Genomic DNA, 26,989 nt, shown 5'->3' with positions numbered 1-26,989 from the left:
TGCAGGTCCTGGCTCTGGTCTTCATCCGGAAGCTTTTGGATTTCTGCTTCACCAAGAGAGAGCTGAGCTGGCTGGACGACCTGATCCCAGAGAGCAAGAAGAAGAAGGACGACGACCAGAAGAAGGAGGAGGAGGTGAGACGGGGAAGCAGACGGTGAGACCGCTTGAGGTTTTTTTTTTTACTCATCTGATCGTTTCTCTGCAGGACGCTCAGCAGATGGAGGAAACTGAAGATGAAGCACCTTACGAGCCGGAAAACATCCTGAAGTTCCCGATCAAGTCCCTGAAAGGGCGGTGAGTCGGATCAGAACATGCTGATGTGCTGAGCTCGCTCTGTTCCAGACGGTGGCACGGTTCTGTTTCTGTGTTTGTCTTGCAGTTCCGACCCGTCCGAGGTGAACATCTCTGATGAAATGGCCAAAAGCGGAATCTGGAAGTCCGTTTCCAAGAACTCTGAAGGAAGCAAATTTCTGAAGCGCTGCAAAAGGTAAACCTGATGTTTGGCTACATCACCACCTGAGGCTAGTTCTGATTGGTTCCTTTTTATTTCAGAGCAGGTTTGGGTCGATATCCAACAATACTTGTATTTCAGGCTGGACATGTTCAGAAGTTGAGATGGAGGCAGTTATTAACCAACAATGGTCTGAGTCTCCGAGGAGCAAAGATCTCCAGTTTCTAAGAAAATCAGTGACCTGATGAAAGGTTCCTCAGAGATCTGTAGAAGTCCAGGTTGAAGGCTGAGCTGGACGGCTGGGATCCCAGATCCCTCAAACTGGGCTTGTTTTATGTAACCAGCAAGTCCTGCGAGAGAAAATCCTTCTGCGAAGGAAACCAGGCTGGGAAGCAGAATGCATCAAGAACCGTCCTCCATTCTGGAAAACCACATTCCTGACTGAGGGAGAGGAGGGTTGCGCTCCTGGACACGGTTACCTGCAGTTCCGATCTGTTCCAATAGGGAGTTAAGACTCCAAGCCTGTTCTGTAGCAAGAATGGGACAGAATAACACCTGGAGACCTCCGTGAACTGCTGTCTAAAAAAAGCTGGGAGAAGGAATTTAAAATGACTCTCTAGAACAACTTTGTAGGAACGTGCTGCAGCCTGAAATGCAGGCATGGATGTTAAAAGAACAAAATGTGAGACAAAACTGGACTTTTCTTAGCCATAGGTTCTCTTAACAGTGAATAAAAGTCCGACCTGTCATTCCTGGGTGGATGTTGGTTCCAGAAATTATCCCTGGAATTTCAGGAGAATATAGAGATTTGGGAGCAGAATGTCTGATCCATAACTTATAAAACTGTTGTAAAAAGCATTTCACTGATATGATGTAAAGAAACCCAAAGAAAGTCAACAGAAGTCTGATCCTGATCCCGTTCTGTTCTCCAGTCAGGACAAACTTCCAAGCGTCCAGATCAGCGTGGAGAACGAGGAGAGACGGAGATTTGTGGACGCTGAGACGGCGTTATAATTCATCTGCTAGGACATGGTGGGCGGAGCCTGAACGAGGTGAAGGATCACAGGAGGACCAATCAGCTTCCACTTCGTTGTGCTGCACTTCTCTGAGATGGCTGTTTTATTTCCTCATCGTTTTATGGTGAAACACACAGACTCCTCAGGTTACGTTTTTACTCCCATGGTCCGCCACCACTGCTGCTTTCTGATTGGCCGACCACTGGACTCACAGGACAAATATTTAATTTAGTCCTTCAACGCGCTCAGTTCCTGATTCTGCCACAGATCCGATGCAGGACTGACATCTTATTTAATCCATCGTGCTGATTACAGTTGTGTGTGTGGGTGGTCACCGTGTTGCCTGCAGGTTAAACCTCAGCAGATGTTTTGTAGTTTCTTTGTAAATTTTTAATAAATCAGTTTGGAGGCAACAATCAGTGTGAGTTCATCAGGCTTCAATAAATCAGCCTGCAGGTCTGCAGAGGTTGCTGCGGCGCTGTTTCATCTTGCTGCAGGTCTGCAGAGGTTGCTGCGGCGCTGTTTCATCTTGCTGCAGGTCTGCAGATGTTGCTGCGGCGCTGTTTCATCTTGCTGCAGGTCTGCAGAGGTTGCTGCGGCGCTGTTTCATCTTGCTGCAGGTCTGCAGAGGTTGCTGCGGCGCTGTTTCATCTTGCTGCAGGTCTGCAGATGTTGCTGCGGCGCTGTTTCATCTTGCTGCAGGTCTGCAGAGGTTGCTGCGGCGCTGTTTCATCTTGCTGCAGGTCTGCAGAGGTTGCTGTGGCGCTGTTTCATCTTGCTGCAGGTCTGCAGATGTTGCTGCGGCGCTGTTTCATCTTGCTGCAGGTCTGCAGAGGTTGCTGCGGTGCTGTTTCATCTTGCTGCAGGTCTGCAGAGGTTGCTGCGGCGCTGTTTCATCTTGCTGCAGGTCTGCAGATGTTGCTGCGGCGCTGTTTCATCTTGCTGCAGGTCTGCAGAGGTTGCTGCGGCGCTGTTTCATCTTGCTGCAGGTCTGCAGATGTTGCTGCGGCGCTGTTTCATCTTGCTGCAGGTCTGCAGAGGTTGCTGCGGTGCTGTTTCATCTTGCTGCAGGTCTGCAGAGGTTGCTGCGGCGCGGTTGCAGCTTGCTGCAGGTCTGCAGAGGTTGCTGCGGCGCTGTTTCATCTTGCTGCAGGTCTGCAGAGGTTGCTGCGGTGCTGTTGCAGCTTGCTGCAGGTCTGCAGAGGTTGCTGCGGTGCTGTTTCATCTTGCTGCAGGTCTGCAGAGGTTGCTGCGGCGCTGTTTCATCTTGCTGCAGGTCTGCAGAGGTTGCTGCGGCGCTGTTTCATCTTGCTGCAGGTCTGCAGAGGTTGCTGCGGCGCTGTTTCATCTTGCTGCAGGTCTGCAGATGTTGCTGCGGCGCTGTTTCATCTTGCTGCAGGTCTGCAGAGGTTGCTGTGGCGCTGTTTCATCTTGCTGCAGGTCTGCAGATGTTGCTGCGGCGCTGTTTCATCTTGCTGCAGGTCTGCAGAGGTTGCTGCGGTGCTGTTTCATCTTGCTGCAGGTCTGCAGAGGTTGCTGTGGCGCTGTTTCATCTTGCTGCAGGTCTGCAGAGGTTGCTGCGGCGCTGTTTCATCTTGCTGCAGGTCTGCAGAGGTTGCTGCGGTGCTGTTTCATCTTGCAGCTTTGTGCTGCAGAGGTTTGCCATCAGCAGCTGCTGAGCAGAGCTCAGGAACACCAGCAGATGTTTCCTCAGGTAGGTCGTCTCTCAGGACTTCCTGTCTCTAACTCTGTCCTCTTTAATTAAAAGTGACCATCTGTGTGATTTCGGGATAAATTCAAATATCTGAGGTTATTTTCTGACAGGAATAACGGGGGAACACAGGACTAACTTGTTGTCAAACTGGAAATATTAATCAGAAAAACTTTTATTTTTGTTTAGATTTATTATTTATTTTTCTATTGTTTTGCTCCAACTTCATCATTTATTCCACTCAACCAGAGAAGCCAAACACAGGATGGCAGCTAATGAGATCAGTAGTGATGAGCAAATTTCAAACACAAAAAATACAATCAAGATTAAATTCCTTCCCAAAATGCAAAGGTTGTGGGCAAAATTTTAAACAAAAACACCATAAATACTAAACCATCAATAGTTTGAAATTATTGTTTTTTATTCTTTTGGTTTTTCCTCTAATTAGTTTTCACCGCGGCTCTAATTTAATTCTTGTATTTTATTTGTTAAATATCAGAATTTCCTTATTTATCATTTTAAATTGTATGTATGAGTTTATTTGGGCTCAGCTGTTTTCCCTCACTGTGGTCCTGATTAAATTCGATCTTTCTTGACTTCTTCTGTGGTGGAATGACTCCATGCAGGTCCAGTGAGTTCACGGGAGGATCCTGGTCCAAATGCAGCTGCTGAGTAACAACAAACATGCCAACGGAAAAGTGGCGAAAACAAACTTTATTCAGAAGCATGAAGTCGACACAACAGACGAAGAAGATCCTGCTGCAGCCTGGTACCAGAACTTGGATCTTGGAAATGAATCCATTGAAATATTTTCAGTAATTCTCCAGCTGGATGTGGAGGTAAACTGTTAAAAGGAATAATTCGGGTCTGGATCCTGGATCGGTTACAGCCTGGTGGAGAGCAGCATGGACAGCAGCAGGACGACAGACAGCCGAGCTCTCCAAGATTCTCCTGCAGAGAAACAGATGATTTTCCATCATTCTCTGTTTAATCAGTGGTTCTGTTATTACTGCTGCTGGTTCTGCTCTAGAAATATTTGATCCAAACTAGCAACGAGTCTAATTGTCCCAAAGCTGTTCTAGAATTAATAAAATGTTGTGCTGTTCATGGAAATCTATTCTGACTCACAATGCAGGATTTATCCATTTTAAGGTGCCGAAGCTTCATGGAGTAGCTACCTTGGGTTCTGATCTTCGATGAAGGAGCAGGACCTGAACTGTCACTCACCTCCGGACCACAGCATGGCCTCGGTTACCTCCAGCGAGCCGTTGTGTGGCGCCGGTTCGATCTTCAGCAGTTTGCAGAGCAGAGGGTAGATGTGGATGCTGTCAAACGGCTCGGACACAAAGTTCTTCTTAAAGCTCGGTCCCAAGGCTCTGAAGATGGTCTTCATGTCCATCTCTCCATTATGGAAGCCGTGATCACCTTTGTTAATGTAGACGATGAGTCTCTGTAAAAATGGAGAGAAGCAGGAACAGGATGAAGATTTCTGACTTGATCTGCTCTCATCTGAAGCTTTGGGTTCTTTTTCCTGCATGGAAACATCCACAGACTCATAACTGATTTCAGAAACCAACCTGGAGCTGGACCAGAAGCTCTGATCCATCAGTGATCAGTGACTTTTTAAACCAACAGCCCACAATGACAGGGAAAAGAAAAGTTTAATAGGTGTTGCTTGGAGATGAGCCTTCAATGCAGACCGAGGTCCAGAACATTTGCAGGGTCTCCATGATGTGATGCTGCCACCACCGTGCTTCCCAGGTGCTGTTAGCCTGGTTCTTCTTTCACTCTGACAGCAGCAGTCTAGGCTGTTGTGTTTCTGTCTCTATCGCATCACTTCGGACCATGAGGTTGTAATGGGACATAAATGAAACCGTGTTTAACTGGTCCGACCCAAATAGATTAGGTCGAAAAGGGGCATTGGTTTCCCCTTCACTTGTACGGATTCTATGATGAAGACATGAAGAACCAAACATCTGGGACTGGACTTTAGGTCTTAAAACATGACTTGAGGTCAGACTTACCGAGTTCAGGTTGAAACCCAGATCTGCTACGACCACGATGGGAGGCAGACGCTCACTTCTTCCCAGATGGAAGCTCTCAGGGATCTCGTGTTTCTTGTAGACTGTCAGATTTGGCGCGTTGGACAGAGCATCAAAAACCTCCTGGTCCTTTCCAGGCCGCGGTGTCAAGATGCCAAACCCGCCATAATCGAGGATCTCGAAGCTGGCAAGCTCAAGTAGATTCAGGTACTTATTGAGGATGATCTCGTCCACCAGCGGTCGCTTCTTCACGGTGGTCATGCCGTGGTCCGAGGTTATGATGACGTCCAGCGTGTCTGTCAGATTGTGGTGGTTAATGGCCTGTCGCAGGTAGCCGATGGTGCGGTCGATCTGCTGGATGATGAGCTTCCTGTCTGGGTGATCCGGCCCCTTGATGTGGCCCACGTTGTCCGGTTCACCGCAGTACAAGGTCACCAGGTCAAAATCCTCCTCGGCGAACCAGCTCATCACCGTGTCGATGTTCTGAAGCCACTCTGTGAAATTGTCTTTAGGGTGGCCAGGCGCTTCCATCCGAACCCTGTTGACCTTTTGACCCCTGTATGTGATGCCGCCTCCAGGGAAGAAAAACGAAGCAGTTTTCAAACCCTGAAAGAAAAGTTCATATCAGTTTCATTCTTCTAGTTTATCTTCACCTGGACCTTTAGACCTTCGGCAGGTCTCAGTCACAGCTGTTCCATGGATGTGGATAAATGACTCGCCTGGTTCTGAGCCGTGATCCATAATGGCAGCACTCCGTTGTCCCACCATTTGGATTTGGTTAGCGTCTGTGTGTAGGGAACTTTCAGGTTCGTTGTGGTGTTGAACATCAGATTGTGGACAACTTCATGGTCTTCTACCCACCTACCTAAGACAGAACAAACATCATGATGAAAACATGAAAAACATTCATATATTATAAGAAAAGTCTTCAGCTCTCTGAGGAACGTTCATGTTTCATCTGAGCAGCTCCGAGCAGGAAGCAGCAGATCGGAACAAACCTCGGATCACGTGTAGATAATGCAGCCATAAAACACACCGCTGAGAGAGCATCAGAACATGGAACAGCTGATGGCGCTGATAAGAAACTATTTCTGGACTTAATGGTTTTACTGAAGGAATGATTTAATCATCCAGAAATCCTCTAGAAAAGCAGATCATGTTTTCCCCTCTGTGATCCAGATTTTCCTGTTAAAGTGGTTCTGATTAATTGTTTTCTGGGCTTTCTGAAGCTCTGTCAGAGGTTTTCTTTGGACCTCTGTTTCATACCAGGACCGGATCATTATCAGAGGAGGATTTTAGGCTCAACTCTGACCTCTGAGTGATTCAGGGATAAAAGGTTCCTGAACTCAGCGACTAGGATCAGAAACACAGTTTGTTCCCATTTAATTAGTGAAATCCATAAAACATCCCAAACAGAACAGTTTGACGGACAGAAGAACATGAAATCAGGTTCCCAACCGAGTATGACTGCTGCATCTGTCACAAACAGGATCAAATCCAGTCCAGAACCGACCAGACCCGAGAGATTTCAGCTGTTTGGGAGTCACATTTAGGACTGAGAGGACCTTTGTTTAATACGACATGTAATTATTATTCCTAACTTTGATCCAAATCTGTCATTTTATTCAAATAAAGGATGCATGTTTTAATGGTTTTAACCCAAACAGGTTCTACCCATCCAGCTGCAGTAACATACAGGATTATCTATTGGACCTGAATAAAATGGTCCGTACCTGTAATGGTGGTGAAGTGGGACGGTGCCGTCATGGTCAGCATGGGGGGGGTCAGATATTTGGCCTTGACCCCGTCCAAGGCCATCTGGTCCATGTGGGGAGTGTCCACGTCCTGATCGTAGTCCCACCTGAACCCATCGAAGGACATGAGAAGCAGCTTGGTCTTCTTCTCCTCTCTGTTCCTCACCGGTTTCCCATTGATGGAGATCACCACCATCAGCACGAGGAAGATCTGCAGCTTCATCTTCACCTTCACTCCAACTGCGTCGAGCTCAATGGAGCCTCACCTGTGCAGGTAAGGCTGGTTAATGTGTAGCAGGAGTTCCCTGATACAGATCTGCTGATGGAGGAGACCTTCAAATGTGAACAAATGGACTTTAATGATTAGATGGACTTTGAAAGCTGCTTTCTCAAATCTGATGTATGACACTGATTTTCAGGCGCCTCGTGTGAAGTCTGCATTCAGGCGAAAACCTTTCGGCGAAATGTTTTACACACAATTCAACATGTATCTACACAAATGAACGTTGCATGAAAATGTGTGGAAGTCATGCAAACTTCTTCAATCAACAATAATAAACTACAGAGAACTAAACCTCCCCTAAATCCACTGAAATGACTCCATCCAGTTTAATTCATGGAGCATCAAACCTGATGTTTCTTCAAGACTTTGAACTTTTATGTTTTAAACCAGAGAAATGAAACTGAATCACTTTCAGCCTCAATAACGTAACACACCTCAGAAAATGATGAAAACAACCTCAGTCGGATGGAAACTGTGAAACTTCCTCCGTTTCTGTCACCTGTAGATGGAAATGCTCATCAATCTGAGCGCTGAGGAGCAGAAAATGCATCAGAATCATCTGAGGGACACTTTCATTCTCACTGAGAAGAAAACGGTGTTGGATCAGCAGATTAACTCCATCATGAGTAGAGGCGGCCATCGTTGCATTAGTGAGACACATCTGCGCATCACAAAGGTTGCACATATATTCAATGGAAATGCTTTCTATTGACTTGCAGATGGGGCCCTTATAGCAGAATGAGTGCAGTCATAGCTCTGATTACATTCAGAAATCCACTCCTAGCTGCAAATTAGAGCCACAGTTTGGGTATTCAAATAAAACTCACTGAGATCCGGTTACAAAAATCTCCTCTCGGTAAAAGGTCCGAACAGCTTTGTCTTTTGGTGTCTTACCTACCCAGACGTTCACATTTGAACTTTTAACAAAGTGCACTCTAATAGTGAACAGCTAGCTATTTTACCATAAATAAAAGCCGTCCCTGGCAAATAAATTCCAGGCCTTTATTTCAGATTAAAACAGAAACCTGAGAATAAAATACATTTTAAAAGTGCAAACAGAGCCTGTTAACACTTTCTCTTAAATTGCAGAGGTTCCAGCCTAAAGAATTAAAGGCTGGGGAAAAAAATAGATGCAAACAGAAAATTTTCTTTTTTGCTTAAAAAGGTACCAACCTAAAAAAATGAAAAGTTTAAGTAAAACAGGTCAGCATCTTCAGAAAAGACTAAATGAAAACTGCTCTTTTAGGAGAAAAATGTATATAAAGCTTTTAACACCATCTTATCCCTTTGGATTTTTCTTTAATTTTCCTTTTCCTAATGAGAGAAACGGGCATGGCACTGCCTTGCCCGTTTACATCTTGCTTGGAATGGAGTCAGAGCCTTTGTCATGCAGACATATAGGTGTTTATTTGAGCATATGGGGCACACCAGATTTGAACTGCCTCCCGGAAGGAGGAACATGAATTTCTCGGTCTGTTCATCTTTAATTCAACTTGGAGCAAGCCACGCTGCTCTGACGCTCTCCGAGGCCGACCCATATGGCTGGCATGGCCCGGCTCAGGGATGACTGTGAAATACCCGACCTGTCAATCAACTCCCTCTGAGAAGCTCTGGTTGAAAGGATTGCAGGGTAGGAAGATCTGGAACTGGTACCAGAGACCCACGGTTCCTCCTGGTTTCCCTCTGTAGCACTGGGGCCAGCTCCATGCAGAGCTCCAAGATGATTGTCCTGGACAATCTAAACCAGCTGCTGAGCCATGCATCATCATGTACCAGCAGGTGAGGAGGATCTGACTTCTTCCATTGGTGATGTCCTCCAGCTGAACCAAAGCTGCCATTGTTCCATAGTTAGGAGCAACTTTAATTTAATTTAATTCCTTTCATTTCAGTTTTATTTATATAGCACCAATTCACAACACATGTCGTCTCAAGGTTCTTCACAACAGTCAGGTTCATACGTTCCAATTAATCGTAACCATTGAACAGTTCAGTCAGATTCAGTTATTTATTCAAATTGGATAAAAAGTTTTTCTATCTAAGGAAACCCAGCAGATTGCATCCAGTCAGTGACTTGCAGCATTCACTCCTCCTGGATGAGCATGTAGAGACAGTGGACAGTCACTGGTGTTGACTTTGCAGCAATCCCTCATACTGAGCATGCATGTAGCGACAGTGGAGAGGAAAAACTCCCTTTTAACAGGAAGAAACCTCCAGCAGAACCAGAACCAGGCTCAGTGTGAGCGGCCATCTGCCACGACCGACTGGAGGTTTGAGAGAACAGAGCAGAGACACAAAGAGAACAAAGAAGCACTGATCCAGGAGTACTTTCTATGGGAAGGAAAAGTAAACGTTAATGGATGTAGCTCCTTTAGTTGTTTCATCTAGAAAGAAAGAACAGATAAACTCTGATCCAGTTTTCAAGGTTAGAGTCTGAAAGAGAGAACATAGAGTTAGTTACAGTAGAAGCTCAGTCAGTAGCCATGTCTAGGAGAGAGAAAGGGTTAAACACTAAAAGACAGGGCTATGTGGATCATCTGTAGAAGGTGAGCATTAAGTTGTTGCCAGCAGAAGCTCAGCCGCTGTCCCTCTCCAGGAAGGTGTCACAGGTAGACACAGAGTCAGGCCAGGTGTAGCTTCTAGGAAGAGAAAAAAACAGCTATTTATGGACATGTGTGATTGTCTCCAGCTGGTCCACCTTAGGAATCATCAAACCTGACTTGTTAGAAGTTAATCTGCTGATCCAACAGCGTTTTCTTCTCAGTGAGAATGAAAGTGTCCCTCAGATGATTCTGATGCATTTTCTGCTCCTCAGCGCTCAGATTGATGAGCATTTCCATCTACAGGTGACAGAAACGGAGGAAGTTTCACAGTTTCCATCCGACTGAGGTTGTTTCCATCATTTTCTGAGGTGTGTTACGTTATTGAGGCTGAAAGTGATTCAGTTTCATTTCTCTGGTTTAAAACATAAAAGTTCAAAGTCTTGAAGAAACATCAGGTTTGATGCTCCATGAATTAAACTGGATGGAGTCATTTCAGTGGATTTAGGGGAGGTTTAGTTCTCTGTAGTTTATTATTGTTGATTGAAGAAGTTTGCATGACTTCCACACATTTTCCTGCAACGTTCATTTGTGTAGATACATGTTGAATTGTGTGTAAAACATTTCGCCGAAAGGTTTTCGCCTGAATGCAGACTTCACACATGAGGCGCCTGAAAATCAGTGTCATACATCAGATTTGAGAAAGCAGCTTTCAAAGTCCATCTAATCATTAAAGTCCATTTGTTCACATTTGAAGGTCTCCTCCATCAGCAGATCTGTATCAGGGAACTCCTGCTACACATTAACCAGCCTTACCTGCACAGGTGAGGCTGGTTAATGTGAGGTTGTTTCCATCATTTTCTGAGGTGTGTTACGTTATTGAGGCTGAAAGTGATTCAGTTTCATTTCTCTGGTTTAAACCATAAAAGCTCAAAGTCTTGAAGAAACATCAGGTTTGATGCTCCATGAATTAAACTGGATGGAGTCATTTCAGTGGATTTAGGGAAGGGTGTAGCAACAAATTAAATGTTTGGGGGGGTATTGGAAACCTTACAGATCCATAAATGGTTGAACATGTTTTATTGGTCATGTCCCTGCATGGCTGTGTGACATTATATATAATAATATACAGTATCAAGATTTGTCTTGTAAAAGATAAAAAGCAGCATCTTTTGAGGCTTTTCTTATACATAAAGATTTTTAACAACTGATTTGCAGATGTGTTTAGGTTTATACCGTTGAATCTGTTAATAGCATAACCTGACCCTGAAAAAGTGTTCACTGATTTATTTTAAGACCTCACTTCCATCCCTGAACCATCTTCTACTTTTTCTCTTTGTGCTGCTGCTGCATTGCTGCTCCTAAACCTACAGAAAAGCTTCAGAGAAGATGCATGTCTGAGGTACCGCTCCTGAGCATAAAAGTGACACATTTTAAAAATAAATGGTGAACAAAATCCACCTCCTGGTTACTATAAAGCAGTATTTCACCATATAAATGTGCAGAACACTTGTGGGTTGTTCTAGTGGAGCTGATAACCCAAACCTTTATAGTGCTGTGGAAATAAAGACTAAAATATTATCAACCTCACATCAGTCCTCACCTGTTCTCCTTTCTGGATCTATTCTATCAATAATGTGATTTTTAAACCTTACCCCCCACCCTGAAGCTGCCCCTGGCTCTAATCCTATTTTTAACACCTCACTCCAGCTTCCTCCGTCTCTCCACCTTTTATTGCTCCAACTGCCTCACTACTTCTGTATTATCATTCTCCTGATGAGACATTATTACACATAATATCTCATTTAATGTCAGACATGATAAATAGTATGATCAGGTGTTGACCTCGTGACGTGTTACTCACACTGACGTCACTCTTTAAGAAAACAAAGTCCTGTTGTTAAAATCTCTTCTTTGGTGGCATTTTGCTAAAATAAGATGATTAAACATTTTTTTTGGATGTTGTTGATGTTACTTGGGAAGCCTGACAGAGTTATCATTTCATAAATGGATGAAGATGACTTAACTTAAAAGATTTGGTTTCTAAATATTAATGTAAACTAACAAGATGTTATAAAGCAGCCATATTCATGACAACATTTCCAGACAGTTTCACCTCATTTAGAGGTCTCTGATCAGACTGATACCGCAGAACCCCGCATCTGCTCCGCATCCCAAACGCTCAGAGCAGCTGAGGGGGCGCGACCCAGTGACGTCACGCTTTCAAGATAAGTTTATTATTGTCGTTTACGCGGCTTCCGCACATTCTCACGCCAGTTCAAAGGTTTTTGTGGATTTACAAGCACTTTCACGCAATATTCATTTTGTACATGCCGAATTGTGCGTAAAACAATGCGGCGCAAAGTTTGTGTGCGTAAGTACGCTTCGTACATGAGGCCTCTGGTTTGTGAGCAGAAACAAGGAATATTACTTCGGCTTCCATCGCTCACATCGTATATTAAACATCAGTCCAGAACAAAATCTATATGCATGAGTAAATATATACATATACATGGCAGGTTGTGGCAGTGCAATGTAAGATAAAATAGACTTTATTGCTCTCAAAATGTAGAATGAACTTCTATTGAGACTTGCTTCATAATGATGGTTAAATATTTTAGAGTCAGAATACATTTATGCTCGTTTTACGCACGTTTAATGCTATGAAATTAGGTTGATATCTTTTCCTAAATACATTGTCACAAACCTTTAAAAAAAAAAAAAAAAAAGCGTATTTTTATTTTTAAATGTCTTATTTTGTAGAGGGACAAAACCGGAAGGGACTCTTTAAGCTAATATGTACATCCGGTCTTGAGTCGCAGCGTGATGTCCTTCATTTAAACATTTAAGAAAATGTTTATATCGGACAGTTGTTCTGGATTATAAACTGTTTTCGGTTCGGATGGGTTGTTCCGGGTTAGCCGACGGTGTAGACATTTTATTCGGGATAATCTGAGCAGGTTAGTAGTTTTAGAAATAATGACGTCCGGGTTCCTTACAGGAAGCTAACAGATGTTAGCACCACCAGATGCCATTTGGAAAATCTGCTATTTTAAGAGTTTCTAACTTGATAAAGTGATCAGAGAAGTTTTAAAAGCCACATTTAAGTTCCACAGGGGTTGCTTAGTATTTCGGCAGGTGTATTTGACCTTGACCCCTAAAACTGAGATAAGGTCTGAGACGAAACATGACATGAAGCGACGGAACGAAGACCAAACAGACTCCGAAGTTTGCATTTGATTTACAGTTTTGTATTTAGTTATTTCACCAACTTAATGAGCTTTGGTCAGATCTACAACACTTAAACTGGTCAGATCTAATCTGGATTATTCTAATCTCAACAAATATTCCTAGAGGGACACTACGTGATCTGGAATGTTTTCATGAAAGAGCTAAAGTGACCCAGCTTTAGCTCAGATCCTGACTCAGAGTATCCAAATTTTGACAGACTAGACCTGAAGTGTTTATACTGCAGTAAAGAAATATTTTAAAACACAATTTCTGTGATTTGTGGGGCTTTGAGGCTTCATCCAATGTAAAGTGGTTTCCATGGTAAAACAAGCATTTAAAGACACTTTTGAGTGTTTATCTCAGATAGATTCAAAGTCCTCCAGCTCATTGTGTCTTTAAGGTTCTTTAGATGTAGAATAATCTGCTCCAGGTTTGGCCCATCAGAGTATTTTAGGTTTATGACTACAGCTGTTCAAAGGTGCTCCAGATACCAGATATCCATCCGTGAATATACAGAAGGGTGTTAGGAAGATGTTACCAGCTAAACCAAACTGTTACAAACGGCAAATGTTTCACTGTTTACAATCTTACTACTCGTACCTTTTTCAAATTATCATGTTCTAGTGTTCAAGTGGTTTACATCTTATCTCACTGACAGAACTTTCTCTGTTATAATTTAAGGACTTGGCAGCCTCTATCGTGTGGGGTGCCCCAGGGCTCCATCCCTGGCCCCCTCCTTTTCCCCTTCTATATGCTGCCACTTGGAGCGATTATCACACATCACAACCAGTCTTTCCATTGTTATGCCGATGACATCCAGATCTCTGTTACTTAAAACCAATTAACTCACAACGCTGCCTTGCTGACTGCACATCTGCAGTTAAAAAGTGGTTGAGCCAAAATATCTTGTTTTTAAATAAACTAGAGACTGAGTACATTCTATTCAGTAATAATGCCACCACCGATGTTAGTGATATAAATTTTAATTTCAGTAATACTATTAAAAATCTGAGGGTAATTTTTCATAAGAATTTTAAGTTTAGGAAGCAAATGAATGCAGTAGTCAAGTCGAGCTTTTATCATCTATGCCTTTTGGCTAAAGTTAAGACTTTTTTAAACCACTCAGACCCTGAGAAGGCTATACACACTTTTATCAGCTCTAGAATTTATATTTCTTTATGCTGGTGTCAGTCAGTCGTCTGCAACGAGTCCAGAATGCAGCTTCCCGGGTTCTTATGGGTACCACCTAACAGGAGCATATCAGTCCTCTTTAGTTTTCTTCACACTGGCTTCTTGTCCGTGTTGGAATAGATTTAAACTTCTACTGTTTGTTTTTAAGGTTTTAAATGGTTTGGCCCCATTTTATTTATCCGATTTGCTGTGTGTGTGTGTGTGTGTGTGTGGTAGATCACAGAGGTCTTCATACCAGTTTTTATTAAATGTACCATGGTATAAGTATGTGCATTGGGGTGAAAGAGCGTTCTTAGTAGCGGTTCCTAGACTGTGGAACCAGCTCCCTCTGGACCTACGTTCTGTCTCTGACCTGGGCTGTTTCAAATCGAATCTTAAAACTTTATTATTAAGAAAGGCTTTTAAGATCCAGTAGTTTGGTGGCACATTATTCCAGTGTTCCTCTTGTTTTATTGATGTTTCCGCTGTTTGTTGTTTGCTATTTTACCTTTTTATGAAATGTTTTCCCTTTTTATGTATGCTTTGTAAAGCACTTTGGTAATAATTCTAATAAGAAGAAAAGGAATAATGATGATAATACTACTACTAACAATAATAATAATAATAATAATGCACTGTGTATCGATCCCATCCTTAGTTTCATGATCTTCTTTATTTTAGTTATGATGTCCTTCTGGAGCCTGAGACCAGCGCTGACGATGCTGATTCAAGGTGAGTTTCCACATCTGCAGGCTGTCGGTGAAAAACTGTCAGCTGAGCGCTCTGAAAATCTCTCCATGTTTTTCTTTACTGTGGATTTAAACATCTGAGGAAAAAACTGCTGAAATATATTACCTTGTCTGTGCAGCATCCCAGCTCAGCTCCTCCTGGACGGGGCCCCTCCTCTCCAGGACCATGGCCACTCTCAACCAGATGCATCGACAGGGGAAGCCTAAAGTTCCCCCTAAATCTGTGGGCGCCACATATGGCCGCCCACAACTCAAAGCGGTCATCCTGAAGACGATGATCCGAAAGCCCAAGAAGCCCAACTCGGCCAACAGGAAGTGCGCCCGGGTGCGGCTCTCCAACGGAAAGGAAGCAGTGGTGTTCATCCCTGGGGAGGGACACAACCTGCAGGAGCACAACGTGGTCCTGGTGCAGGGAGGGAGGACCCAGGACCTCCCTGGGGTCAAACTGACTGTTGTTAGAGGCAAATATGATTGTGCTCATGTAGTGAAGAAGAAGCAGTAGCCGTGACTGATGCTGCTGCTTTCATGGTGTGTTTGGGTAATAAAAATGTTTTTTTTTTACTAGTCCCTAATTGGCAACAGATGATCAATAAAAAATATTCCGTTATGAACCGTGAGTTTATTTTGACTGAACCTTAGAGCAACAAAACTCTTAGCTATTAACACACTGATATAAACCAGCTACAAGGAATTCTAATTTGGTCCATATTGAGAACAATAACTAGAATGAGAATTTACATTGAGCTGAAATGCCTAGAAAAGTCACCAGAGGGAAGAGGTAGTGAAGTTAGCAGTTAAAGAAGCAGTTGAAAGCATAACAGCAAGTGAAGATCAGCTGACTGTAGGTACATGAGACAGCTTTACCATGTTCACACAGTTCCTAGATGTTTACTCCGTGGATTTTTATGTTTTTTTTATGTGGATTATTAAAAGATATCATAGGTCTCTCTCTCTCTTTGTATATATATATTAGGGCTTTGCAAAATCAAAAAATTTAATTGCAATGTTATGCTTAAAATTGTATCAGTTGCAATTATTCCAGATTTCCCTGACACTTTTTTACTTTACCATTACATGATGTTCCCACCTCTCACTGTAAACAGGTCTGTATATTAAGAGCAGTTAGTCTTTCCAACTGACCAAATACAATATCAGTATTCACAACATGAGTACCTGACCTTTGAAATATTATATCCTACCAGTTATTGTATGAAAGCAGTCCTAATACTACAAGTGGCCCATTGGTAGGCTTACATTTTTTCATATGTAAACATGGAGAATATATTCCATAGTTTTCTGCAGCTGGTAATAAGTGAAAAGTGAAAATTAAACAAGATTTACTAACAATATTACAATGATGTCACAGAAATACTATCACACTTCTTTCTTCATAGTGTTATTACAGCATGAAACCATGATGGAGTGATCTTTGGGACAACAAACTAAATGTAAGAGTTAATAAAAATGTTAATTTAAACATTTAGCTAAAAAACACAGGATCTGTATCTGGACTTAGGTTGATCACTAAACTTTCTAAAACTATTTGTGTGTGTTTGCCAATTATAACTGAATATAATGTAATACTTTAAATATAATATCTTGAAAACATTTCTGTGCTTAGAAAAAAGATTCCAAAATGGTTATAAATAACTGTTCTTTTTTCGGATTCGGGATCCCAACAGGTTTGTTGTAGGTGTTGAATATATTTTCCATCTACATCTACTTAAAGAAATGATTAATTTTACTGTAACTCCTCTTAATATGGTAGGTTTATTGTTGTAGTACCGCCCTCCAGTCGGCGGCGGCAGCACTGAGTTCATACAGCGCCAGTAACTACTGTTTTTCTCTGCAGTTTTTTTCGTTTCTGGCTTCTTTCTTCTCTGTTGTCGTAAATAGAAAACCTCCAACATGACGCCACTGATCTTTAAAACACTCTAACTGACGGTTCTGTCTTTAAACGAAACAAACTGGACCTGCTGCAGTAGGAGCCATCCGAACTGTTTGTATTAGCTTCAGCTAGCGACTCGGTACGGTTTGAACTTGATTTTAGACGGTCTTTAGAGGCTGTTATAGATCGTTTGCGGCTAAATTAGTTTATTTTCCATTATTGTGATTTGCTTCTGATTTTGGCTAACCGTTAAATAAAGATAAACCGGGTTTTATTTGTTAATTAGCCGGCGGTGTTGCACTGACACTTATAACTGATCTCTGATTGGCTCAACGATGTCCCTGGTGTTCACTCATTTGCTGAAGTTATATTTGTTGTGAAATGTTTGAAGTCATTGTTAATTTGGATAAAGATTTCTAAGCGTTAATCTGATTAAAATCTTAGATGAAACACACGTGAAACTTAGTATGAACCCTTTAACAATTAGAATAATGCATAAAATGATCATTATTTATTGTTTGTGTGTCTGATAACATGGTGTTCCTAGTGGTTTATAACCTCTGTACAGCGCTTTGTGTTATCTATGTTTGACCCTTCAAAGTCACATCTTTCAGGTCAAACTTTAGATTTTCTTTTCTTTGGCCTTCAGAGATGTTTGTGTCTGGTGTTGTTTTCAGAGGCCTGGATGAGAGGAGAAGATGAATGAGGTGAAGGTGGAAGAGGAGGAAGGAGGAGATGACTGTCAGCAGCTTCCAGCGGGAGGTCAGGGCTCTCACAAATGTTTGCTGCCATATTCAGTCCTGACATGCAGGAAACTCACTGATTTCAGCACATAGACCTCTTATAGCGTGTGGGGAGGAAGTTCAGCCCATTTCTGTTTGGAAAAATCGAGACATAAAATAAACTGTTAAGACGTTTTTGATAAATGACAGATTCCAGTTAATCCATCTGAGATTACTAAAGAGATTGTATCCTTTTACTACAAACTATTCTGCATTAAAACAAACAAGCATCAAACTAGCATTGATACTCAATCTGGTTTAATGACAGGAATAGATCAAGCTGCCTTATACAGGGTGTCATAGATTACAATCATCTTTTTGAGGATGACGGGTTTATTTTATCTTTTGTTTGGATTATTTTTCATAGTTAAAAATATTTCAGTTTTCAGAATATCATAAAATGTTAATATGAAAACACAACCTCTTCAGTCCGACTGCCCGGGGGAACTTCCCCACGGTTTTACACAGAACCTGGAATTAAACAAGGATGTCACGTCTTTACTCTCTTTTTCTAATGGCTGCTGAAATGCCATCTGTCTTTATTAAAGATAACGGATGTTTTATTGTCCATACATGACAAATAGCCCACAGGGAGATGAAGGTCACCCAAACTTTGTTATACTGGGTGTAATTAAGACAGGAGCAGAATGATGGGTGCACTAACTTTCTGTCCTTATGTCTGGCCCTGTAGTGAACCGATGATAAAATGCCCTAAAATCTATTGGCTGAGCATTAATTAGAGCGTTTTGATGATAAAATATGCATTAAATGTGCCCACATGTTAGTTATGCAACTGCACAATGAGATTAACAACGTAGTTGCACGTAAAAAGCGGCTCATCCCATTATTTACAGATTCGAACAACACATTAATGTACGGATTATTTTTGATATTAATGGCTTGCCAATGTATGGAAGCTCCTATGGTCCAAAACTCTTCATTTAACTGGCACTACAGGCGCATGTTTTCTGCGCACGCTTCAATTTGAATAAAATGATGTTTAAAGGAATGGTCCTGACAGGAATGGAGACGGAGGCATGATTTTAAAATAAAATGCAGCTCCTCTCTGTCTTTCACACATTAAATACTCGTTCATCAGGAGGAAGTGAACACATGAACTGAATATCAGAGACAAAATGTCTAACTGTTCAGACTTTGTCCTTTTAGTCATTTGCTGTGGTTCCTGTTCATCTAAACATCTGATTTGTTGTGGTTCTGAGAGTCCCCCCCCCATCCCGGACCAGCAGAAGGAAACATGGGACCTCATCTGAGCTCCTCCTTATTGGTAGAGTTGATGGACAGGTTAACAGAGAAGCTTTGACAGGAGATGATGTTCAGACGACGCTGCGGTTTATGGTGAGAGTGGGGAGCAAGTGGAGGCGTGCTGTGTGAGAAGAAGAGTGAACATCAGAATCCATGCATGGGAGAGAGATGAAGGTGGGGGTAGAGGAACTGAAGGTGAATGAGTTGAAGCTCCAGGAATCAACCATCATAGCGGTGAAGCAGGGTGGAGAACATGGAGATGATTGGGGGTGGGGGGGATGATCTGTGAAAGGAGAGCTGCTGGAGGGAAAAGGACAGATAAATGGACTGAACTTATATAGAACTTTTCCAGTCATACCGACCGCTCAAAGCACTTTACACTAGAGCCACATTCACCCAATCACACTCACTAACGCTCACACATTCATACACCGATACGCAGATCAGTAGGCAACTTGAGGTTAAGTGCCTTGCCCAGGGGCACATCGACCTATGGCAGGAGAAAACTGAAATCGAACCCACAACCTTCTGATTGCAAGACGACTACTCTTCCTACTGAGCCACAGTCGCCTCAGATGGTAGTGAGACCTACTGTGATGGATGGAGACGTTGGCACAGACTCAGACAGGAGGAGGAAAGTGGAGATTTTCAGGAGGGATCAACTTGGACAGGAAGTCTCTGAGGGAAACTTCCTCCTAAACAGTGTTGATGACTCTGTGGTTTGGAGAACTGGAGAGTAGTCTAGCTATCCAAACATCTCCTCGCTGACAGGACATCCACATGAACTTCAGCAGGTTCTTCAGTGTGTCGCTGGACAACTGGAGGAAAATGGTGAGAAGATGGAGGAATGAAAGTTTAAATAGTAGAAAAGTTGTGAAAGTCCAACAAAGTCGTAAGAAATGTTGATCAGAACCACCTTAAAAGATTCCAGGACCGTCTGGATCACAGGAAGGAAAGCAGAAAGACTGAGGTTTGGATCAGGACCTGGTGCAGTTCTGTGTGTGCAGAGATGAATGTAACATCAGGGGTTTTCCTTAGATGGTGGCACATAAATGTTCTTTGGATGAATCTGAATGTTTCTGTGTTTCCCTGCAGGCTCAATGATGATTCCAGACCCACAGAGTCTCTCCTCAGCTCCAGAACCAGCTGCAGATCAAGCCAAACCCAAACGGCGTCACCGCTGTTCGATTTGTGACCGGGAGTTTGCTGGTCCGTCCCGTCTGGCGGATCACGTAGCCACACACTACGGGTACAAACCCCACAGCTGCTCCATCTGCGGCAAACGCTTCACCAAGAAGGTCAACGTGTTGGTCCACCAGCGGGTTCACACCGGCGAGAAACCGTACTCCTGCCCCGACTGCGGGGTCAGCTACGCCCAGCGGGGCTGCCTGCGGAGGCACCTCCTCATCCACTCCCCCGAGAAGCCCTTCAACTGCTCCTTGTGTGGGCGGGGCTTCGTCCAGCGGCGGTACCTCGTCCAGCACGAGCGGACTCACACCGGGGAGAAGCCGTTCTCCTGCTCGCTGTGTCCCAAACGCTTTGCCTCCCGAAGCGGGCTCTCGGATCACCAGAAAACCCACCAGGAGCAGAAACAACATTCCTGCTTGCTCTGTGGGAAAACTTTCACCTCTGCTTCGTCTTTCAGGGATCATGTTAGGAACCACACAGGACGCAAGCTCCACCCCTGCTCGCTGTGTGGGAGGAGCTTCAACCGACCGAGTCTCTTGAAGAAACACATGCAGAAACACGCTGATGGGACTTTCGAAAAGGTGAGAGGTCAATCATGGAAGCAGCACGATGTAACAATGATCACATGAGCCGGGAAAAGTTACTCCTGCTGCAACCTCAGCTCAGGTTCACTCATCGCTTCAACTCTGACCCCACAGGAAGAAGCTTCACTTCGCTGCCTTCTGTGTCAGGAGGACTTCTCCTCGATCAAAGAGGCGAAAGAGCACGAACAGCGCCACCACACGACGTCCCGGTTCGCCTGCGACATCTGTGGCCGAGCGTTCACCCGATCGTCCCAGCTGAAGGATCACATGAGGTCCCACACCGGAGAGCGGCCGTTCCAGTGCGACGTCTGTAAGACGCGCTTCACGCTGCTGAGAGCCCTGAGGAAACACCAGAAGATCCACAGCAGGCAGGAAAGCCGGGCCCACACGACTCCAGGTGGTGGTCCGGAGCGGCCAGCAACAGAACCGGTGAGGACTGCCAGATGTTACAGGAAGTTCTGAGTAAAAAGTCAAAGTGTTGGACTTACAAATAAATTGATTTATCTTAATCATCAAAGACATAAAAGCAGCAAATCTGGATTAAAATTCCATAATTCCAAGTTTGATCATCTATCCAGTTAAGTTTGATCCGTTTGCGTAACAGAACTGATTCCCAGTAGTCATCAACTGGACCTCTGGGTTGCATGAAATCCCAGTTTACCTTTGGTAATGCTCCATGTTCTGGAGGAATACTGCCACAGATCGGGTTTATCTGAATCGGAAGCCTCCTGATCTGCTGTGATCAGCTGAATCTGTCCCAATGAGCCATCGGATCAGAACATCGTTGCTGTTTACTCCCAAACAGAACCTCGGTTCTCCTGCTGCGTGATGTAAACAAGCTGGTTCTGATTTGATGAACTTCTGAAGGATGTGAAGCTGTTTGTTTTCCAGAACATCTGACCTTCTGCTTGTTCCAGGAATCAGAGGAGCTTCCCGATGATCTGAAGGTGAAGAACCATGGAGATGAGACGCTGCCTTCACTGACCGGTGAGAAAATCAGAGCCACTAACTCTCAGTCCATCACAAACTCATCTTCTCCAGCTGATGTTCAGCCATCCCAGTCGGTACCTTGAGGAAGGCAGCAGAACTCTCAGAACCATAACTGTTCTGTATGGAGCTGCAGAAGCTCCATCTTTCTGCCTCCTGCTCCTCCTCATCCTCACTGTGTTCTTTGTTCTGCAGACCAGAGCCCCATCAGAACCAAGGATCTGCACATCTGCTCCCTCTGTGGGGAGATCTTTCTGGATCTGTCCACATTGGAGGATCACCAGAAAACCCACGAAGTCGCAGAGAATCTTCCGCTTTGCTCACCGAGCACAGACACCCTGAGGACCTCCAGCAGTCCGAGGGCGAGTAAGAAAAAAAGGAACCACTGCTGCAGCATCTGCTCCAGGAGCTTCCTGAAGCCCTGCCTGCTGCGAGAACACATGATGGTCCACATCAGAGAGGGACAGCTCGCAGACCCCGCTGACAAGGTGATCCAGAACCTTCCAGGTCGCAGTCTGGACGGTTTGACCCGTTGAGATCAAGCAGACATTTATGATTTCTCTGCTGTCCAACTTTAGGATGATCCAGCTTTCAGTTCTTTCCTTTTAACCTCTAAACAGCCAGTTTGATGCAAGAAAAACTGGGACAGGCCTTCAGAAGGTCTGGAGAACTGTTCATCCGGACCAGTTTAATGAAAGTTTGGATCACAGGAGGGACAATGTGCAGAAATAAGGAACTGGTTTCAAACTTCTTGGATCATTGTGGATTTCAGTTTGTTTGGAAACTGATCAGGTTTTTGTTTCAGGAATTCTGGCTCCACGTGAGGACTGGAGGTCAGAAGAAGAGAGTGATGAAGGAGGTGGAAGAGGAAGGTGTAAAGAAACAGGTGAGAAACCAGTTTAATCATCTCTGTCTGGGACTGGATTTAAGGGTTCTGGTTGGGCCTAAAAGCTCTAAAAACGGTTCCTTTAAGCAGGAGATGAACATGGTCATGCATCTGGTTGTACCTCCTCCGTGAACCTGAAACTAAAAACACCAAAACATTTGAAATCTACTTTAACTCTGAAGCTGCTTCCTGATCTGTGACTCATTTAAAGGTCCATTCTGGCTCTTTTCAGGTTTAAATGATTCAATGAAACAAAATTCTAGTTTTTAACTGAACTTCTGTCTGGACGCTGTGAGCGTGTGGAAACCCAAGTCAGATTCCTTGTTTTTGCAAAAAAAAACCTGGCCAATAAAGCTGGTTCTGGTTCTGGTTCTGATTAAAGCACTTTTACACCCAGATTCACTCACTTACAGGCTCACGTTCATACACAGATCAGGAGGCAGCCTGGTTCTGTTGGTACCAACAGCATCATTTCTACAGATCTGTCACACTGGAGCATCATCTGATGAAGGTTGGTGATCTAGCCTCGAGTTCTGACCCGTAAAGCAGCCACTGTTTGTCTGAGAAGTTGTTTCTTTAACTGTTTTTATCAAGAACTTTTCTCAACAAAAACCAAATCCCAGCAGTTCAGAGCAGAAATCTTCAGAACCAAGCTGCTGCTGAGCTGATGGTGTCACCTGGATCCTGGTGAAGCAAAGTAGATGAACAGCCCAACATGAAACGGGTTCTGTTTTCAGGAAAATGTGAACGATGCTGCAGCTTCCTCCGGTTCTGGGTCTGATTTCATCTCATTGATGTCATGTTTCCTCTGTTTTTCTGCCAGCAATCAGGAGACCCCTCCACCTCTGACAACCTCCTCCTATCTGAACTCCGACCTCCTGCTGGTAACCATGGCGACCAGGGTGGCAGGTCCTCAGAAGAAAACAAATGCGAGCAGCGTGAGGAAGAGGACGTCAGCGGTTTGATCAACTCTGATGGAGAAGAGGAGCGTTGGGAGCCGGAGCGCCATGGTACGTCTTGACTGCCGTCCTGATCCAGTTCTCATTCCTTCCCATTCTCCTGCCTGTGATCCAGATTTCCCAGTAATCTGTTAAAGTGGTCTGGGTCAGCAGTTCTGCAGGATGTCTGTGGCTGCTTTTCCACTCAGTTTCCGTCCAGCAGCTGACCCTTTTCAGAAGAACGTTTGTTCATTAGCTCTGACCTTCCAGACAGTCCAGCTGCATGGGATAAATATACAGAGAATGAGGATTGGATCAGAACTTTGAGCACTAAAATATTATTACTTGTCAGAGGCATGGACCTCAGAAAGCTGATGTTTTAGATGTTTCCCTGTTTCAACACACCTGAATGAATGGAAGTCAGTCTTCTGCAGAGGCTGATGTCCTGCTGAGGAGGCGATGAATCAGGTGTGCTGGAGCAGGGAAACTGGCCCAGAAGCATGAAGCTAAGGACCACTCATATGTCTCACTAAACCTTGATGTTTCCAACAGATCCAAAGAGCCGCTCTGATCCTCTGACTGACAGCAGCTCCGGAGAGAAAACCAGGAACTGCTGTCCAGTGTGCGGTCGGGACTGCTTCAAAGCTTCGGCTCTGCAGAAGCATCTGCGGATTCACTCTGGTGAACGTCCATTCCAGTGTCCCACATGCAGGAAAAGCTTCGTCCAGCTCGTCCACATGACAGAGCACCAGAGGATCCACACCGGAGAGAAACCCTTCACCTGCACCATCTGCAGCAAGAGCTTCACCTTCTCCAGCGCCCTGCGCCGCCACCAGCGCGTGCACACGGATGCCCGACCGTTCCAGTGCTCCGTCTGTCCAAAGACCTTCAAGCAGCTCTGCGTCCTGAAGAACCACCAGCTGACCCACACGGGCGTCCGTTACCAGTGCCCGCTGTGCAGCAAGAGCTTCAGCCGCGCCCTCGAGCTCACCTACCACATCGACGTGCACTCAGACAAGAATCCGTACTTCTGCAGCATCTGCAAGAAGAACCTGAGTGGAGCCAGGATCTTCCGCAAACACATGAGGAAGCACGAGTCCGACAAGCCGCAGATGGGAGCGGCTACGATGGAGGCTGAGGTGGAGCTGGCGGAGACCGTCTGAGAGACGCTCAGGACGCTTAATGAGGAGAGCCTTCAGCAGCCAATCAGGGGAGGAGGAAGAGGAGGAGTCCCCTCAGAGGAACCATTGATGGACACGTATCATGTCAGAGTTCATCTTTGTATCACCATCATCAGAGTGAATCATGAGACCTTTGCTTTTAAACTTCATACAAGAGCAGCAGAGACATATTGACAAACTTTATTCAACAAGCTGACTGGTGGAGGTTTGGTGCTTCCCATCACTCAGTCCTAACTGGTGCCTTGCTCAAGGACACGGTCAGAGCCTGAGTATCTGACCTGGAACAGTCTTTTAAATGTGAATTAATCTGCCACAGAGGAACCAGATCCACAATAAATCCATGAATAAACCAATAAAAAAGTTTGATCCAGATTAAAGATTCTGATGTCGAGTTTGAATCTCTCTGCTGGTTTCTCTGCCATGACGACATTTAACCCCTCAGCTCAGAGGTCACCAAACTCGAATTCTGTCCAACCCGGTCCTGCTGCATTCGGGTCCAACGTGCTCAGGTTTTAAGGCGTTCCCTGTTTGCTGCTATGCTGAGGCATCCACCAGATGGCGTAGTACCAAAACTGATCAGGGCACTCAAAGTAAAACGCATCTGTTATCTACAGATGTTGGACAATGAAAGTGAAGTTGAACATCTCCCATGGCCTGCACAGTCACCAGATCTACATATTATTGAGCCACTTTGGGGTGTTTTGGAGGAGCGAGTCAGGAAACGTTTTCCTCCACCAGTATCACGTAGTGACCTGGACACTATCCTGCAAAAAGAATGGCTTAAAATCCCTCTGACCACTGTGCAGGACTTGTATATGTCATTCCCAGGCTTAAAATCCCTCTGACCACTGTGCAGGACTTGTATATGTCATTCCCAAGATGAATTGATGCTGTATTGGCTGTAAAAGGAGGTCCTACACCATACTAATAAATTATTGTGGTCTAAAACCAGGTGTTTCAGTTTCATTGTCCAACCCCTGTAGATCCGTCACACATAGAATGAAATATTTCAAGCCTTTATTTCTTGTCATTTTGATGAGTCGGGTTAACAGAATCAAACCCAACATCCAGGGTTTCAGAATATTGTGAAAAGCTTCTGGTCTTCCACCCATTAACTCCAATTACCTGTGAAGGTTTCCTGAGCCTCTAGATGTTCTCTCTATCCGGATCAGTAGGAGACACAATCATGGAGAAGACAGCCGAGTGGACAGATGTCCTGAAGATAGTCATGGTCCACAAGGAGACCATGACTGTCACCAAAGGTCATTGCTGAAGAAGCTGGCCGTTCACAGACTGCTGTATCCAAGCATGTTGAGAAGTCTGCATTTTATTTGGAGATCAAGGCTCCAGGTTCTGGAGATGGTGGGAGGAACAGAATCCACACTCAGTGATGATTCTGGTCCACTGGGTTTTCTGAAGTCCACAGTGTACACAGCCATCTAGCAGAATGTTTTAGAACATTTCATGAAGATGCTGATTTCCTTTTCCAGCAGGACTTGGTACCAAAAAGCTGGGCCAATAACCATGGTGTTACAGTGCGTGACTGGCCAACTGGTCTGACCAGAACCCCATAGAGAATCTATGGAGTTCTGTCCAGAGGACGATTAGAGACACCAGAACCAACAATGAAGATGACCAGAAGGCAGCTATCAAAGCAACCTGGACTTCCTGAACACCTCACCTGAACCACAGGCTGATCTCCTTCATGCCACGGCACATTGATGCAGGAATTCATGCAAAAGGAGCCCAGACCAGGTACTGAGATCACAGAAATGAACATAATTTTTAGAACCCTGACATTTCTGTCTATAATATACTTTTCATTGATCTGATGTAATATTCTGATGTTCTGGTGGACTGATTTTTGGGTTTTTATTCTCGGTTAAATAGAATCATCAGAATTAGAAGAAATAAAGGCTTGAAATGTTTCACTCTGTGTTCAATGGATCTATATAATTCATGAGTTTCACTTTCTGATGGGAAGGGCAGAAATATTGACCTTTTTCATCATATTCTAATGTTTCTAGTTCCTTAAATTATGCAGTTATCAGTTGGCAGATGTTCCCAAAGACTGCCGGGAGGTGAGCTAGTGATTTGGGTTATTCGTGCTCCGGGAATGTTTGGATCAATCTCCCAGCATTCCTGGTCTCCAGGCAGAAAGGCAGGAAAGGAAAACGCCAGATGTCTGGGAAATGTTCCTCCCACCCAGCGCAGTGGGAACAAGTCTGGATGTCATCCAGCAGGTGGCGCCAACAGAAAAATAACCAGACATTAGGAGGAAAACCCTGAACTGTCAGGTTATATGACCCGTTTTAACTTTAACCCCCGGATTAGGCTGGTTTCCTGGA

The 26,989-nt window shown here is 44.2% G+C and overlaps 4 protein-coding genes across 7 annotated transcripts in view; 3 read left to right on the top strand and 1 right to left on the bottom strand.

The window, feature by feature from the left end:
• The window catches only part of LOC124865288 (sodium bicarbonate cotransporter 3-like), a 41,650-nt gene extending 39,770 nt beyond the window's left edge, over nucleotides 1-1,880 (top strand). For all 3 annotated transcript variants that reach the window (XM_047360266.1, XM_047360267.1, XM_047360265.1), the window contains exons 22-25: nucleotides 6-134; nucleotides 206-294; nucleotides 380-487; nucleotides 1,384-1,880. In XM_047360266.1, the coding sequence (XP_047216222.1) occupies nucleotides 6-134; nucleotides 206-294; nucleotides 380-487; nucleotides 1,384-1,465 (408 nt within the window). In that variant the 3' untranslated portion in view covers nucleotides 1,466-1,880. The remainder of the gene's footprint in view (nucleotides 1-5; nucleotides 135-205; nucleotides 295-379; nucleotides 488-1,383) is intronic.
• A 1,993-nt stretch (nucleotides 1,881-3,873) lies between these two features.
• Nucleotides 3,874-7,230, bottom strand: zgc:153896 (uncharacterized protein LOC569930 homolog). Its single transcript, XM_047360264.1, has 5 exons — nucleotides 6,954-7,230; nucleotides 5,940-6,085; nucleotides 5,203-5,826; nucleotides 4,406-4,628; nucleotides 3,874-4,129 (listed from the first exon to the last, which is right to left on the bottom strand). Exons 1-5 carry the CDS (start codon nucleotides 7,195-7,197, stop codon nucleotides 4,062-4,064), a joined length of 1,305 nt encoding a protein of 434 aa, XP_047216220.1. The 5' UTR covers nucleotides 7,198-7,230; the 3' UTR covers nucleotides 3,874-4,061.
• Nucleotides 7,231-12,568: 5,338 nt separating this feature from the next.
• On the top strand, nucleotides 12,569-15,555 carry mrps12 (mitochondrial ribosomal protein S12). The gene is made up of 3 exons (XM_047361408.1): nucleotides 12,569-12,754; nucleotides 14,877-14,927; nucleotides 15,064-15,555. The coding sequence occupies exons 2-3, from the start codon at nucleotides 14,879-14,881 to the stop codon at nucleotides 15,444-15,446; spliced, it is 432 nt and encodes a 143-aa protein (XP_047217364.1). The 5' UTR covers nucleotides 12,569-12,754; nucleotides 14,877-14,878; the 3' UTR covers nucleotides 15,447-15,555.
• Nucleotides 15,556-16,763: 1,208 nt separating this feature from the next.
• Nucleotides 16,764-25,018, top strand: LOC124866103 (zinc finger protein ZFP2-like). 2 transcript variants are annotated; one of them, XM_047361773.1, is made up of 9 exons: nucleotides 16,764-16,971; nucleotides 17,510-17,594; nucleotides 19,973-20,646; nucleotides 20,764-21,078; nucleotides 21,567-21,636; nucleotides 21,832-22,124; nucleotides 22,442-22,522; nucleotides 23,346-23,532; nucleotides 24,013-25,018. In XM_047361773.1, exons 2-9 carry the CDS (start codon nucleotides 17,531-17,533, stop codon nucleotides 24,621-24,623), a joined length of 2,295 nt encoding a protein of 764 aa, XP_047217729.1. In that variant the 5' UTR covers nucleotides 16,764-16,971; nucleotides 17,510-17,530; the 3' UTR covers nucleotides 24,624-25,018. The 2 variants fall into 2 exon arrangements, with proteins under 2 accessions (XP_047217729.1, XP_047217730.1); XM_047361774.1 differs by lacking the exons at nucleotides 16,764-16,971; nucleotides 17,510-17,594 and adding an exon at nucleotides 19,341-19,708.
• Nucleotides 25,019-26,989: the final 1,971 nt, after the last annotated feature.

This window comes from Girardinichthys multiradiatus, chromosome 3 (assembly GCF_021462225.1).
Source record: "Girardinichthys multiradiatus isolate DD_20200921_A chromosome 3, DD_fGirMul_XY1, whole genome shotgun sequence".
Taxonomy (NCBI): Eukaryota; Metazoa; Chordata; class Actinopteri; order Cyprinodontiformes; family Goodeidae; genus Girardinichthys; species Girardinichthys multiradiatus.
This window is presented reverse-complemented; position numbering and strand designations above follow the sequence as displayed.